The following is a 17019-nucleotide window of genomic DNA, read 5'->3' as shown; positions in this document are numbered from 1 at the left end:
ATGTTTAATAGACAACAAAACATACTTATATACACACCCCTAAAACATATTCCTTGTTATATCAAATACAGATAATACACAAATACAGGTAATATGAAACCTTGTCCAAAATTCACAACAACCCACAAATCAAAACTTCTGATACTTCCAGTTACTCATGACTTCCCTTTCAATCATTTTCAGTGTCTCATTGTAGAGAAATGCCAGGTATCTGCCCTCAGCAGTCACACCCTACGAAAGTGTCACCACTGGAACCTCTCAAAACCATCACTCCCTTTCACAATGCAATTTTTGTCACCTGTAAAACAAAACTCTTGAACCTGTACAAACGCTAGCCCTACACAGAGCTCAGCTGATTTCAAAGGGATTGTACATAGACTTGAAATAATGCATCTGTCAAAGAACTTGCTGAATTAGATCTATTGCTATTTATTTCCGTTAAGAACTTTTCTCAACTTCTGAACAAATTCATGATCTCCTTCCACTGTAGCATTCACCAAGTGTTAAGTTCCTACTCTCAATTTAGCTACATGCACTTTAAAAATCTGTCTAATGTACTTCTACAAGTGCTACATAGATGGGAGCTGCTTCATTACCGGGTGGCATAGCAGTCGCTGTGGTAACACCATTTTTTCTTAAATGGTAAAGCAAGAGTGCCAGAGGCCTATATATACTAAGAATTACATATTAACATATCATCTCAAGCCTATAGTAAATAGTTCTCAAGAAGAGAGAGAGAGAGAGATGTATGCTTCATACACACACTTCTTTGCAAGCGCTCCCGTGTAAAAATTCTGGCTTCAGCACATCCAGTGTGTGAGTGAAATGCTGCACAACTTGATAAAGTTCATTCCAGCAAGTTTAGAGATACCTCATTTTTGCTAATCCATGGAACCACCACTTTGGCTGGCAGAAATCAATGCCTGAAGGCACAATGCTTTACACAGCCTATAGAATTCACCCATATTAATCATATCCAAAAATATATCTAGAAACAATCTTTTCAGAAAAGAAAATGGAAGGACAATTACCAGAATATCTACTTACTAGACTTACTTGCCTTACCCAGGCGAAAGACTCATTGCAAGTTTTAATACTGATACCATAAAATCTTGGGATGTGATTATCATCTTACCTTCTGTTTTGGGAGAATTACTTTTTGGCATAGTGTTCATATAACACAGTGTGGTATTCCATATCAGTTTTTCCCTTTAAACTAGATGAGAAGAATTTTCTTAGGCAAATAAAGTAATAAAATAAACCTGAACCTGCAGTGGCAGGGAAAATATCCACAGACTTCAAAGGGATATAATGCCTACGGTTTGCTGGATTGAGCCTGAAGAGAAAATGCACGTCCCTGCTGCAGTGTTACTGTAACTGAGAAGCACGAGTTCCAGATTTTCTTCTCTCTCTAGCAGCTCTCCATAATTCTACCTTTTCCATAAGCTTCCATGTATGTAGCTGCAATGCTTTTTATCAAAGTTGCACGTTCTGAAGTTGGGGAACCAAATCATTTTGAGCCCCTCCTTGAATTACACTGTACCACCCGCAGTCAAGTACATCAAGAAGGTGGAGATAGAGCAAGCAAGTTTATCAAAGGGCCATTCAATATCATTAACTTAAGAATTATATTTTTCTGAGGTAAAGCACTCCTGAAGCTGTATAGATGGAAACTGGAGAATATATTCCCCCAAGATACCTTCCTACCTCTACCATCATCCCCTAAAGAAAATAAAGCAAATAAATATGGACAAGCAGTAACTCTAGGACAGACCTTGTGTCTATTTAGCACATTTCTGTTCCTCTCCTTCCCAGAGTATAAAAATGAAACTCCACCTACAGGCAGGTAAACCAGCTCTTTCTTTCTATGCCGTGCTGCAGAGGTGGAAAGTCCATACTCAACTCTTCATTAAGCTTTGTATTAACAAATGCTTACGCATTGGATATGCTGAACATCACCAACAAAATATCAGAGCTGGAGCAATTCACTGCTTGACTAAACTAATGACATATTTTCCTGCTGTCCTCACTGCATTATCAGTGCAGTATTAACAGTGATGTTGCTTAATGCACTGTTAAATACCATGTGCTATTTATTTTCTTGCAAAAGAACTTCCTTCTCTTCCCACTTTGGATTAAAGCCCATTTTGCATCACACTACAGCCAATAATTTATCTAACCAATCATGTGGAAGGTATGAGGGGAATAAAAGGGAGATAGGAAGGTAGTAGCTGTGAAAGCAGTTTGAAAGAGACCATACATTGACACAGTTTATAAGTTATAGCCAAAATTTAAGTGCTTCTTTTTTTAAATACAGTATTAATGCTTATGAAAGTAATTAAGCCTTTTTAATGTTCATGTTCTAATAACTGTAATGCAAAAAAATCCACAACGGAAGTTAACAACAGAGTAGAAATACAGTAAACTTAAATTATTTTTTAATTTCCATACAAACCCTGCACTGACATTGACTGTTTCTGCTGACCTAGTGAGCAACAGGCAGAGGTAATGAAAAAGTGCCTGTCCTCTACACACAGGAACTTCAGATGTAAACCCACCTCAGCCCAAGCCAGGTAAGGGACTTCTGGGCAGCTACAACAACAGTGGACCTGCGACATTAATTTTTAGCTGACAGTATTTTCTATTATTTATTATTAGAGTTATTACATCTTCAGAGGAAAACCTTTTTTTATGAAATTACATAAACACAATTGATGGCAGAAATTTAGCAATGAATGGAATTATTGTTGACAATTTTACAAAAGCTTCTACCAGAGTTTATGGGCTGTTAAGCCAAACAGTGTGATCACCAGTATGATATCATCTCTCTCAGTAGTACAGAGCTGGCCCATAACAATCCATTTTCCAATCTTCTCTATTATAATCAGTCTCTTTACATAGAAGTCATATGTTTGCTATTTCTGAAATTATCTGAGTCTTTGAAACTGGATTTTAGTCCACAGATAGGATCCAATAGGTCCCAAAATAAACAGGATAAAATAGCCCTTCTTTAAAATTCCAACAATCAATTCAGATTTTCTCTTCATATGTTGAAATATAAAACACAGACATTAGCATACCTGTGTTAAATTACATGATACAGGCAATACAATAAAAAAGGTAATATTTCTCTCCAGAAAATCAAAGGTTTCAGTTCTTGACCTGAGTTTGTCATTGACACCTTTCCATGCCCTATGCTGTCAGGAATTAATTTGGCTGGTAGTAACTAATGACCAGACAGAAAAGAAATAGAGAAGGTGTTAATTAGCTATTTTTACTCTTAATTCACTGAATAGCATGTGCTCATTGATGCAAACCAGACTGCTGCTGTTCAAATCAAGATGACCCTCATTTAGAAAAAGGGTCTGTTCTTCCTTTTTTGCACATGCTAAGTCTTTCATGTGTCAGCAAGAATTATCCACACATACTGATGGGAGCATCTTACACACTGCTGAACACAAACTTCCTTGGTGCTGGATTAGTTCACCTACCATAGACAACTGTGATAAATTGATGCTGCCTAGGGGATCTGCCTCATTAATGAGGGAAAGAGAGAACAAGAACAGATTCAAAATAATAAAATCATTAACAAGAGCACCTTGAAGAGCTTATTAGGTAGGAAACAGACTGACAATACCATTGTTCAACACTTAATTACTTTTTGAAGACCAGATGGAAATAAGAGAGTATTTCAGTGGTCATTCTTTCAAATTCAAAACAAAAAGACAAATATCAAACTGATCCATTAACTGGGCAGGTATCCTAAAACAGATGTTCTAAGAAGTAATGAGATCCTACCAGATAACTGAAGGTGCTCAAGTTTCAACTTCACCTCTTACTGCAGACTTCTTCATTGCAAGAGATCAAATCAGGAACTACAAATTACTTTTACACCAAAGTAAAAATGCTGCAACTCAATTAGTTATCCTTACAGGCAGGTGGAAGCTGAACACACAACATAAATCTGTCTTACATGCTTTCCCTTCGGATCTGCTGTGAAATACTTGTCCCTGCTCCTACTCTCAAAGACTGAATTTCTGCCATTAATTTTGGGGTAATGATAATGGCATCAGTATCTACACAGATGTTACAAACATGGCAATAAAGGCAAAGTGTGGAGCTGATACCACCTTGCCAGCACCTCACTCAGTCCACTGCACAGACACCAGCTCAGTTCTCATCTTGACCTTCCTCTGCTACATGAGTGAAACTTCCAATAGAAGCCTGTGCTGTGTCCCCAACATGTTTGGGTACACAAGGACCAGCTAGAAGGGACTTTTTTCATTAGAAAGCCAAACACCAAATGATCCATCTTTACAGGCAATCAGTGCCCTGCTGGCCATTGTGTCTCACTAAGGACAGTCTCAGCATTCTGATATCAGTCACAATTCAAATATAGAACCTGAGGTGGAAAAAACTCTCCTGCTGGGCATAATTCATCTTCTGTTCACATTACCACAGGTCTCCATTAGGAAAGATCTGGATCAGTACCTGAGGGAGATGTGACTGCTTTTCCGACAGCTTGGTTTTTAGGAGTGTTTTCAGAACCAGACTAAGGGAGAGAAGTCAAATCTCCTCAAATGTCAAGGGCCCCATGTCCTACCTGCTGCTCTGTGGTGTAAAACCCATGTTCATGCGGAAATCTAACAGCTTCAATTATGGTCTAGCTGTGACAAATCGGCTTCCAGAGTCAGGATTTTGCCAACTAACACTTCTGCTTCCAAAAAAATTGGTTTGTTTTGTTCTGGTTTAATTGGTTTTTCACTTGGGGTCTTCTGTTTGTTTTTAATGGGAAAGAAAAAAAAAAAAAGGCATGTACTTGGTGCTGAACTATTCTGAAGAGTAGTTATGCACATCCATGGGAGTTGATGGCCAAGTAAGACATGAAGGAAAGCTAAGACTGCAGCAACTGTAAATATTTGGGAAGCACCTGCTTGAGAATTGCCTGCTACAATTACAGAAAATGGAGTTGCCCTTGGCCAGGTGACTTATTTTTTCTGTTAGGCATCTGTTTGTAGAAAATTCACAAGAAAATATAAGTGTAGAAGATACATCACAATGCTAGCTGTGCAAAACATATGTGAACCTCATTTTAATGTCAGCTCTGGTTAAGTGGCTTGTGTTGAAATGCTACTTAGCATTCCAAGTGTAAAACAGCTTAATCATATCTATTGAAAACCACATAATAAATAACATAGAATATGCAGCATGCCATCCTAATTGCAGAGGTTGTCTCACTTACTAGAAGTCATTTATTTATTTAAATTACTTGAGCTACATGATTCAATCTGAATCATGGGAACTAGTTACTGATTTGTGCAAACAGCCTCTTACTTCTTTGCTAAAGGCATTGTTGAAATAACTGACCCAACTGCTAAAACAAGCTTGCTTCTTTCTTGAACCCTGCCTCCTTCTTTAGTTTTACTTCCTGAGTGAACTTCAGAAAACATCATTGTTCTACAAAAACACTGTAAATGTAATTTAAAAAAAATAATAATTCCAATGCAATGAATTAAGTAATGCAATGGGGAAATTGGTATTTTCAAGATGAAAAATTTGTTTATTAATAGGGAACTGCATATGCAGCCATAACTTCACTTTGCATAACTGAAGTACACAGTTCTCAAGAAGAAACATCCACTGCCTCAAATGTGATTCAGACTTAACTTTCAGAATTGCACATATGTTTCAGAGTTTAATGGGGGAGAGGGAGTGAATACATATCCATGAATACATATCCCCTGACAGAAGAAGCTACAATTTTTTTTTTTTTTTTTGGTTGGTTGGTTGGTTGGTTGGTTGGTTGGTTGGTTGGTTTTAGGGTTTTTTTAAGTTAGGCCGTGCAAACGTGAAAACTGCCATCATAACTGTGCTGCAGCTACATAAAAAGCATAATTTAGGAAACAATACATCTGCTTACACCCAACCTTGATTTGCAGCTACTGTCTCACACTGCTGTTATTTCAGGAGGTGCCGGGGCTTCCCTGGGGCAGTGGAGCAAGAGGCCAGGCACGCTGAGTCCTACCACAGGCAGGGAGTGAGCACGCCTCAGCTGCCAGGAGCCAAGCCAGATGCATGCCACCACAGGTCACCTCATCCCAGGCTCCAGCCAGCCTCCATCAAGGGACATGTCCCCAGGGAAGGGCACACAGAAGGGCCTTCAGGAAAGGGAAGAAATGATGCTGCGCGTGAGACATTTTTTGAAAGCTTGTGAATAAGCCCCAAGTAGGATGTTGGTTACCTTCAACTCCAGGCAGTGTTTATCATTGGCTTGGGCATGGGGTGAGAGGCCAAAATACTAGCAGGCAACTTCATCAGTGGCCAGATGTATTGCCTCAGGCATTCAAAGTCTCTGTGGCTTCGAGCCCTTGAATCATGATAGGTAAAACAATACTTTTCCCTATCTAGGAAAAGTGCTGTGTGAGCTCACAGTGCCCCAATGCCAAGACTGGCTGGTTTCCAAGGCTTTCCTGGTTATCTTTGTATTTACTGCAGAATCTGGTGATGGGAAGGCAAGGATTATGCCACTATGTCCTGATTACCAAACATACAAACACCATTCCCACAAAGTGATAATTTTCTTCTTATAAAAGCCAGAGCTAAAATATTACTATCCTGTCATCAAGACAGCTGGTTTATATCCTCTTCTCCTTCCTTCCACCTCTTACCCTGAAAACATCCGGTCTGGCATGGTCCCTGCCGACTCATCCAACCCTACTGGTCTCTGCACCCAGGAAGGAGCCATCTACCTTGGCAGAGTGGCTTTGGCACAACTGCCTTTGCTGGCCCTGAATACTTACAGTTTTTCTGTTTGGGATGGAGGGGGCTGGCAAATCCCCAATATTTCCAAGGAGCTGGAAGATACTCCTGGGGAGGCTACCCACCTTTCACAGAGCACCTTTGCAAGGTAAAGCAACCAGGGAGAGGTAACCGCTAGACAAGAAGGCTTTTAACCCACACAGAAGTGTTGCTGGCCCTTGGGGCATTGCTACTGCTTGGTAGTGTCACCCTGCGTGCCCAGAGCCCCAGCCTGCCTCCAGCAAGGAACCTGGGCTCCTCCTCTGGAGCTCAGCAATGGATGGTGAAGGCACCAAACATGTGGAGGCCAGGGAGGTAATGGATACTAAGCTTCTTTTAATTTAAGCCTATTTATTTATCCCTATTTCATTATTTTTACTATTTCATCATTTCAATTTATGAAAATAGAAAAAAAGTGATCACAAGCATTTTGGGCTTCATTTATCTCAGTGCTCACAGAGATCAGAGCAGAACTATTAATGTGTACACAAATGACAATTTATCCCACTCCCAAAGTCTTAATTTTTTGAGCCAACCTCAGCAAACATGCCTTGGCCAAAAAACTAAGTGGGAGGAAGGTATAAGAAAATCAAGTGGTATTCTGGTATTTTCAAAATAAACCTGCAAATTTTCATTTCAAACGGCATTTCATTTTGCTTCTTATCCAACTTGAAAAGAAATCGTCTCAAGTCAAATTGATCTTCCAGATTATATTAAAACAGGGGTTTTTTCTTGGTGTTTTGTTGCTGTTTTGTTTTGTTTTTTTCTCTTCACTTCACTAAAACCACCCCTGACATACTTGTTTCAGTATGACTGGAAATTATTCTTTTTTTCTAGGTGTTTTTTTTTTTTTCTCTTCAACCACTGAAACAAACAAAAGCCACCCATGATTCAATGCACTCTGCTAGTAGATCATGCATGTGAACACGTAGATGTTTACTTTCATGTACGCAGATGTGCTGGGCAGACGAAGGAATGCTGGCAGAAGGAGAATCCCTGCATCTGCCTTGCACGGATCTGTCAACAGGCAAAACACACTTTGCATTGAAGCTTCCAAATGAAAGCTCGCACACCCCTACAGGATACATAAATCCAGCGCATCTCTCTCCTAGCTATGCCTTCTGTTCATTAAAAAATAATTTTTAAAAGGTGTGGTGTGGTAGCACTTGCACTTGTTAGCTCAATGGCCAACCCATATGGCCACATCTTTTCACTTTGGCCATCAGGAAGATTTCATGTTTAAACACACAATCTCACAGGTAGGTTTCTCATGTTTCTTCCTTTGAACAACCCTCAATAACATTAAGCATGGAGAGCACCATATCCACACCCACACATTCCCCCCATAAGACAAACTACAAAGTTGTGTCACAGTTCCTAATAAATAACCACCTTGCTTCAGCAGAAATAGACATTTATTTTGGTCCAACTTCTCTGTACAGAGGAGTACATCTTTCTTTTTCAACATTTCCTTTAGAAATGACTTCTTCTGCACATACTAATGCCAAATGTTCTGTAACTATTTCTGAAATTAAAAAAATACACTATTACTCAATACTGTTAGGTCAGCAGAATTCAGCCATAAAAAAGGAAACATTACAATTCCATTTGCCATAGTTGGAAGTCAAGAAGTAATATAATCAGAATGGACTGAAACACCACTAGGTCTCATACTGTACCTACTAATAGTGTTCCTGGAAGTTCCTGGAAGAAGGGGCACAGGAGAAGGTCAAATCCAGGATCAGCGTGTGCTGTATTATGCTGAACAGGGGCTGTCAAAGTCCACGCAAAACACTAAGGAGTGGATTTCCACACTGTGTACCATTAATGCCTGGAAAAACATAATTCACCTGAACACTTTCTACCAACACCTACACAATGCTGACAAACCCATAGTGCAGGCCCTCCATGTACTCATGCATTTCATGACCTCTCTGAAGCCAAGAGGTATGAACAGCAGTAGTTCTCAGGAACAGAGGACTTCTGAAGAGTCACATGCAACACAGCTCTTGTATCACCCTCAGCACCAGAGGTATGTGGCATTGCAGAAGCTTTGTTTGAAGGGTGCATCCCAGCGGTAAGGACCCCTCATAATTATCCTTGTTCCTCTGCCATACAGCTCAGCATCACGCAGCTCCCAGCCATGGTTCCTATCACAGGTGCTGGGTGAAGCACTGCTCAGGACCCAGAGAGGCACATAGAGCAAGATGTGTTGCTCAAGCTAACCTTGAGGCGAGTGCGAGACAGGCAACTATCCCTGTTACCGCAGAAACTGCTGCTCGAGTGTTCATCACAGGCTACACACCTCCTACAACTGCGACAAAGCAAATGCAGGAGTCAAAAAGTGAGAACGATCCTTCCCCTGAGAAGCAAACAACAGTGCTGCTGCATTTCCTAATAACTTTCTCCTTCTGATAAAAGCTAGAGATATCCCAGCCAAGTGGAATATGATTCTTGTGCCAGATGAGCCCCGACTGACAGAAGTTCATTTTCCACTAGTAAGTAGATGTCCAAGGAGAGCAGTACAGCAGAAAGGGGGTTTGAAAAGTTATAAACACAATTAGAATATGCCTAATGCAATTCACACAATTCCAAAATGGCAATTATTCCATCTAGCAACCTTTTTACAGAATTTGACTAGTCTAGATTTATAAAGGTTTGTCAGCCAGGTCACCTCAGGAAGTATTCCTAATATAGAACAGCCAGAAGATGCTTTTGTGAGTACAGCCTGTTCTGGCTCCCTCAAATAAAAGTTCTACAAGTCAAATTTGTGTTACACAAACCCTTTTGCAATACAGATCCAAGTCTAACATGAGATTTAATACAAGTTCTCATACCTGTAAATGCTGGTGCTTATAACATAACATGCTGACACCAATTTTGAGTATCAGTTCTTTCTGGGATAATCCACTCACATACACGGTGTGACTGTACTCTCTGATGCACACATACTACTGAAACCTGGACTGGAGCAAGAGTTTGTAGCAACATCAATAGTTTCTATGCAAAACCATTCCATGAAGGTACTGTCATCCTCCCAAAAATGAAGTAAACCTTCCACTAGGCTTGTTTCCGAAGAGCTATTAAGCAAAGGCAGTTTGTGCTCAAGGAAGATAAGGACACTTTCTGAAGGAACTGGTTTGGCTAGTCAGCTATCTTGCTGCTAAAGCTAGTATATCCCAGTGATTTTAGTGATACATGGATACCTAAATGCAAAAGTCAGCCCTGAGGACCATAATGGCACTGTGCGACACTCCCCAAAAGTCTCTCTTTATAAATTAACAAATAAATTACAATGGACTACTCTGATTGTAAAGTCTCCAGGGCATTGATCTTGATTTCCTATTTATCTGCAAATTTCTTAATATACTCTTGATGCAAGAAATAACACATTTGTATTTAGTAACACTTAAGCATTTAGTTTGCTCACCATACACACACTTTGCTGAGAGGCCAGTCTCCCTTGAAAAATTTTGCACATAGTCGCTATATTTTGCAGATTGCCTGAATTAAGGAGATGACTTGCAAGCTTTTTACCTTCCCTTTGCTGCTCTTAATGATGGGGTTTGGGTTTTGTTTTTAATCATTCACACAGTGAGGCACTGGAGTAAAAGCAGCTATACACTCAACACTATTTATTTATTTCTATTATCTCACCAAATTGGGCCATATCAGTATCTAAGTTTCCATTTCTCTAACTGTATTTACCATCAAGACTGCACAGATTTATTTTAGTTTGCAAATCCAAAAATGTTTGGTCATTTACCAAGAAAATAGAAAATTACAAATGGTTGCATAGACAAGACCTCACATAATAAATACCTACACAAACATACTACTAACTTCTGTCCACATAGAAAATTCCACTTGTGTCAGTGGTAATACAAACACAGGAATGAGAGAACAGTGTACCAGCTCTCCTGGAACTTTAACAGGAGCATGAGGCATCCTTCACCTGGTACCAGGTAGACAGAAAACACTGCTGATTTCTCAGCCACACTGTGGATGTGTGGGCAGACCCCTGCTCCTGGGAGACCCCCATAGAAGGCATAACTCACAGGCTCCTGCCAGATTTCTGCTCCACAGAGCAACAGCCAGGTTGCACTGGAGTGCATCTGAAAAGGCACTGCAGGCTTACATGTAACTGGATCTGCACAATCCACAAAGACTCTAGGTGTCTACTTGTAGGCATCTGTCACAAGTAAGCATGGAATAACACACAGTGCAGAAACTACAAGACAATACACCATATAAGTACACACACAGCCCACAGGTAAACACTGCACAGGATATTAGACAAAAGTGTTTTACTTCACATGGACATGAATACTTGGATACCCTCAAAGAACTTAGTCCTTTGTATAAGACTCCAGGTACAGAAAGCTACCATAGTCCACTCTGGCAGCTCCCGAGCTACCTGGCATGCCTGTGTGCACACTCCTGACACGGAGCAGCACACTCCCATCCCACAACGACTGCAGCTACAGATCAAAACTGAGATATAAAACCAATATATAGCAACAAAAGGCAATTTGCTGAACCGTAACACTGTCACCGAGCACTGTCACACAAAGGACACGGGTCAAATACATCCACCATAAGTGGCATGCCAGCTATCACAGGTATTTATCTCAGGTACCACAAAGCAGGCCTCCTGGGGTACATCAGTGGAAATCTGGATTAGTTCTGCTTGTTGTGGGTCAACATCAGAGCAGGTACATAGAGGAGGGTATTGATCCCTGTGATGAATGCTGTTTGGTTCTGGAATATGTTCAATTAGGCTTTTGTTGGTATCTTAATGACTACAATGTTACAACAAAACCAGTTTTTTCTCATCCATCTTCAAGAAAATTCATTCTGCAATTTCAGGAGAAGACACAATTGTATTTAAATTTCCATTCAAACACTATGTTGATTGGATATTATAGGCTGATTCTGATGTTCTTCTAACAGCTGCCCAGGCACCTTTTCTTTTTTTTTGAGACCTCTCATTTTGGTAATAGAACAAATCAGGTTGAAGTTTTAAGAGGTGTCATTTCACATGCGATTTGAACTTGCAGAAGTGTTGCATATATTTATGACAGCAAGTTTCGTTTCAGCATTTCCCTGAATTCTGACACTAGGTCTTATCATTTGACCAAGGAGGTAGTCCCAAACATACACTGATCCTCTACTACCTGCTGGACCTGTTGCTTCAAATCAATAATGCTCAATTCTCAGATGCTGCTTCATTTTGTGCCTCTGAGTAATTTTCTTTCTTATCTTCAACTGTGGAGAGAAACTAATGAAGTCAAATCAATTGATTTGGTTAATGCTTTCTGAAGAAATCCTTCTGCCTCCACCTCTGCCACTGAGCCTCCAGCTCTTACCAGAGGAACAGTTACTTGCTGATACAACATCCTGAGAATAACCTTTATTGGATTTATCATGTAGCCATTGATTATTTAGTAATCCTCAAAAACCTGGGAACCTCCTAAACTTATGAGACACAGAATTAAATATTATAAACAAGGTATTTCTCCTCACTCTTAATGTATTATACAGGGCATGTGAACCTGAGACTGCATCTCAAAAGACAGGCAGAGCAGATGGGAGGCACTTTATTTCTCACCAGCTTCAAAGAGTGAGGAAAAATAAATAAATAAAAAGAAAACCAGGAAAGAAAAACTGCCCACGTTACATCAACAACAGGTATGAACTTGATTTCTGGAACAAGAGAATCTTTCCGCTTTTTTAAAGGTTGTGCAACTAGTTCTTTTGGATGGGGCGTTCCTCACTTTCAGGGCGGCTTTACCGTCCACACTCACGAAAGACTAAGTTGCTCTAAGCCATGCAATCAGCCCTTCTAGAAAGTAATAGTTCTCTTCTCCCTCTTTTTCTTTGAAAAGAATGAAAGGAAAAAGAAGAAAAACCAAACCACCCAAATCTGCATTTTTTCCTCTGGCTGGCAGATTTCCAAGATAAAGAGGACTGCTCTCCGGCTGGAACAGCAGTCAGGGCCTGCTCTCCAAACTCACAAAAGAGAACACCACACACAGAGAAAATGCGACAGGTCTGACCAGCCAGAAACGTCTTATCCTCTGAGACAGCTTCTCCAATAAAGAAGGAAAACCCAAGCATCCGCGGCAGCCCCACACCCCGGCCCCACAGCCAGCCCCGCCGTGCTGTTCCCACGCACCGCCGGCACGGGCGGGCAGCGCCGGCAGCCTCGGGACGGGACGGGACGGGACGGCGGCTCCTTCGCGCCGGGTCGGGCAGGGATAAATCGCTCCTCTTTCTGATAACTAGGGAACCAGAACCCATACGAAGTTTCCTTTTTTTTTTTTTTTCAGTCACCCCCTCCCCAGGTGTATACTTTTTTCTGTTATCACTATGACTATTTTTGAACAGGACAAGCGGAGGTGTCCGGGTCAGAGCGACAGCGGGTTACCGGAGCGGAGCTTACTCGGGAACCCCGCGGCTTTTCCCCGCCGCCCCGGTGCAAGGGAGCCGAGAGTGGCTGTGCTGGGCTGAGCCGGGAAGTGCTCTCCGGGGAGCGACTGGGAAACGTGGGAAGGGGGGAAGAAGAAAAAAGAAACAGTAAAGAAGAGAAGCACAACCGATGAGATGTGCCAAGGCTTATTCCCTTTTATTTCCTCCACCCCCACAAAAGAAAATAAGCCAAGAATCAGGAAGTCAGGGCTGCGTGATCTCTGCTATAGGTTTGGTTTTCTCCCCGTTTCTCCCGTCTCTCTGTTTTTGGGGTGGGTTTTTTGTTTTGATTTGTTGGGGGTTTTTTTGGTTGTTGTTTTTTTTTTTTTTTTTTTTTTTTTTTTTTTTTTGTTTGTTTGCTTGTGTTTTTTTTTTTTTTTTTTCCTTCTTAGGGAAATAAGTAGTTGGGACTTTCCCTCCGCCTCTCCCCACGGGAGGCCGCGGCACGCAGCCGTCCGCAGCCCCGGCTGCCTGGTCCCCCGGTACGCAGTCGGCAAAGGACGGCGGGACCCCCGTGCCCTCGCCCCCCCGCCCCCCTACCTTTCTTTCCCTCCACGGCAAGGCAGAGAGCGAGGCGCCCCAGCAGCAGCACCAGGACAGCGGCGCCGCGGGGCCCGGCGGCAGCGAGGGGGCTGCGGCCGCCCATGCTGCGGGACCGCCGCTCCCTCGGCGGAGTGTGTTTGGGGGTCGCACGGGACGGGACGGGCGCACGGATGATTCCGCGGAGCCGCTCCTGCTCCCCTCTGGTCTTCTCCCGCGGCAGCGATCAGCTGCTCTCCGGCGCTCTGCCCTGCGCGGCTCCGAGCAGCATGCTGGAGGGCGGCCGTCGAGGTCTGCGCGCACACGTGCGTGCCCCGCTGCGGGCTGGCTGCTGCCTTCCTCCTCCTCCTCCTCCCTCCTCTGCTCCTCCGCTGCAGGCGGCGGCCGGTGCACAAGGGCTTGCGGAGCGGCTGGAGCCGGCTGTGGGACGGGGTGCGCCCGGCTGCGCTCTCCACTCGGTCGCGGAGAGCAGGGGCTCCCTCTGGGGACGCCAAGGAGGAGGAGGATGGGGAGGGAGCAAGGAGGAGAGGGGAGGAGAAACCGGCAGCGCCGTCCCCGCCGAGGTGGAGAAGGGGCGGGCTCTCCACCTGTCCCGGAATATAGGATGAGAGGAGGTGGGAGCGGGGACGAGATAGTTTAGTCGTTCCTCCTTGCTCGGGAGGGTGTATATGTGTGGATTTTCTACTTCCTGGCAGCTTCTGCCCGGCAGCTGCCAAAGGCATGAGCGTGCTTTTGCGGCACTGCTCGCAAAAAAGCGGCGTGGCGCTAACGCAGCTTCTGCCTTCCCGTGTGCTCCCACCCGGGAGTCGTGGGGGGGGGCAGAGGGTTACAGCAGTGCGGGTGTCCCGGGGGAGGTCGCAGCAGAAGCGCTGTCCCGTCCCGTTCCTCAGGGAGAGCTGTCCCCTCGCAGCGCCAGGGAGAGGAGTGCGGGCAAGGGAGAGCTGAGGCGTTTTACTGGGGAGCAGCGAAGCCGCTCCGGAGGTTCGATCCACTCCCCAGGGGTGCATCTCCGGGGCTCCGGCCTCGTTTCTGCCCCCCGAAATCAGCGGAGCCCACTTGGCCTCTGCGAATAGTCCTGCTCTCGTTCTGGTCATTTTACTCCCGATACAGCCAGTATGTGCGTGGAATGAAACAGCGCAGTTTTAATGCGTATTTAGCGCAGGGATAACAGGGTCCTTGTCTGCCCGTACCGCTTCTGTTCCTCTGCCACCAGCACTGAGAAAGTGCTCCTTGCTCCGCGTAACAAGTTACTTAATAAACACAAAATAACACAAGTGCTCCTGAGGCGCTCCAAATACATCCACAGACATTAAGCAAAAAAGTACCTGTATGGTGCTCTTTTCCATCAAGGGGAAGACCCAAGCTATTCAGGATTCATTAAAATATTCCTATGTTTTTTTAACAGGCTGTTTCTCTGGAAAGTGGGAGGAAGCACTGTCTTGTCACCCAGGTATGTAAATAGGACACAGACGTGCCACTTGTCTGGGCTGGGGTTTCTCTGAGTAGATCATGATTCAACACTCAAACCTGCTGAATGCTGGTGGTAATTTCTTCAGAAAGCTCTTCTGAGGGCTTAGGTTACACAGTCAATAGGATATGAAGACTTAAAACTGCTGTGATTAAGTGGGAACTCCAGAACTAAAAACCAATAATAACATGAGTTTTGGGAAATTCCGTGCTAAATGTCTGTGTCTGTCACAGGGTACTGGAGCACAATAGATTGCAAAATAGTCACTGAGTGTACCTTGACTTGTCTCTGTTATGCATGTTTCTCTGAGAGATCCATCACCCTTCTCCTACCAGTCAAATTCCTCTGTAAAATCTTTTTTTTTTTCTGATACTTTAACTAGCCGCTGCTCTAACTGGGCATAGAAAACTACCATCCCATTTACACATCCTAGCACAAAGCCCGATGCCTGGCCACATGCCTTTAATCATTTACTAAGATGAGTTGCATTACAGGACTGCTTTCACATTCCGTAGCTGACATTCTGGTTCAATTATATTTTGTAAATAATGTGGAAGGTGTACTTTGAAGTAAACTCATACATTAACAACATCCGAGGAACTCTATTCATGTGATTGATTTCATTGGCTGTAACTGAGGGCGGAACCTTAGCTTACAATACAATATTAGTACAAATTTGCTTCAAAGATTCTCACACAGTGCAACTTCATAAACACTATGTGTATATGGTTCATTTTCATTTATTTAGACAAATAGGAGGATCTTTAAAAGTGAGAGAGACCTAGGAAAAAGAAATCAACTTCTAGGGAGGGAAGATTTGCAAAGCATCCTCAGCACACACTAATGATTACAGCTTGCCTTATGATAAAGGAAATGCAATTAAGGCAAGCAAGAAATGAACTTCAAATCAATTCTGTTGATAAATAATAAATAAAAATGTGCCCTGGGTATCAAGCTACCAATAGAGAAAGTAATAGGGTTTTTAAAGTCTAGAAAAAGAAAGGATTCAAAGTGACAAATGAGAACCAAACTAAACATAGGAAAAAAAAGAAAACATTTTTGCATGTGAATTCAGTGGAGAAACTGGTCCAAATCCTGTCCTAACAAGCTGAAGAACAAATACGTGCTTTGCAAAATTTTTGTGATTCTACCTGATATACTGAGCAGGAACATTTCATACTTGCTTCACCCCACCATCACATACTGCCCTTACATAAGCGCACATAAATTCAAGTATTCAATCCTAACTAAACACCTCCTTCATTGCTGACATGGCGAACAAGGAGAGACTAGGCAAATTCCCCTTTAAATTTTTTCCCACGCTTCAGATACCCACTACAGGAGACTCTCATCTGCTGCTGGCACTACAGTACTGCTGAAGGGGCTGCACAGCAAGCTGCTGTAAATTCTGTCCTCCCACCTTTGTGAGCACAAATGTGTTACTTTTGTGGCATTGTGCTCTGTTTGACAAGGTCACGAGACATGTAAAGGAACTCTAAGACTGAAGTTTGAGAAGCTTACCACAGGCAGGAATTTCAGGCCTTTTTTACCAACTGACCAATTTCTGAAATGGTTTAATTCAAACATGACATTTTCCTAAACAGCTGCTCACATACCCAGTGACTGCCTTTGGTATAATTCCTTTGAAGCAAACACGAATTTTACCAAGGGCATGCAATATTCATGTTGCAAAATTTTATTGCTGGCTGCATGTGTGCATGGATCAAAGGTCATGGAACAAA

General features: G+C 42.8%; 1 protein-coding gene across 3 annotated transcripts in view; it reads right to left on the bottom strand.

Annotated features, from left to right (window-relative positions):
- The window catches only part of EGFR (epidermal growth factor receptor), a 157943-nt gene extending 143660 nt beyond the window's left edge, over nucleotides 1-14283 (bottom strand). For all 3 annotated transcript variants that reach the window (XM_053986226.1, XM_053986308.1, XM_053986394.1), the window contains exon 1: nucleotides 13810-14283. In XM_053986226.1, the coding sequence (XP_053842201.1) occupies nucleotides 13810-13915 (106 nt within the window). In that variant the 5' untranslated portion in view covers nucleotides 13916-14283. The remainder of the gene's footprint in view (nucleotides 1-13809) is intronic.
- Between the last annotated feature and the right edge of the window lie 2736 nt (nucleotides 14284-17019).

The sequence above is a fragment of the Vidua macroura genome, chromosome 1, assembly GCF_024509145.1.
Source record: "Vidua macroura isolate BioBank_ID:100142 chromosome 1, ASM2450914v1, whole genome shotgun sequence".
NCBI lineage: Eukaryota > Metazoa > Chordata > Aves > Passeriformes > Viduidae > Vidua > Vidua macroura.
Note: the sequence above shows the minus strand (reverse complement) of the source record. Positions and strands in the feature narration are given on the sequence as shown.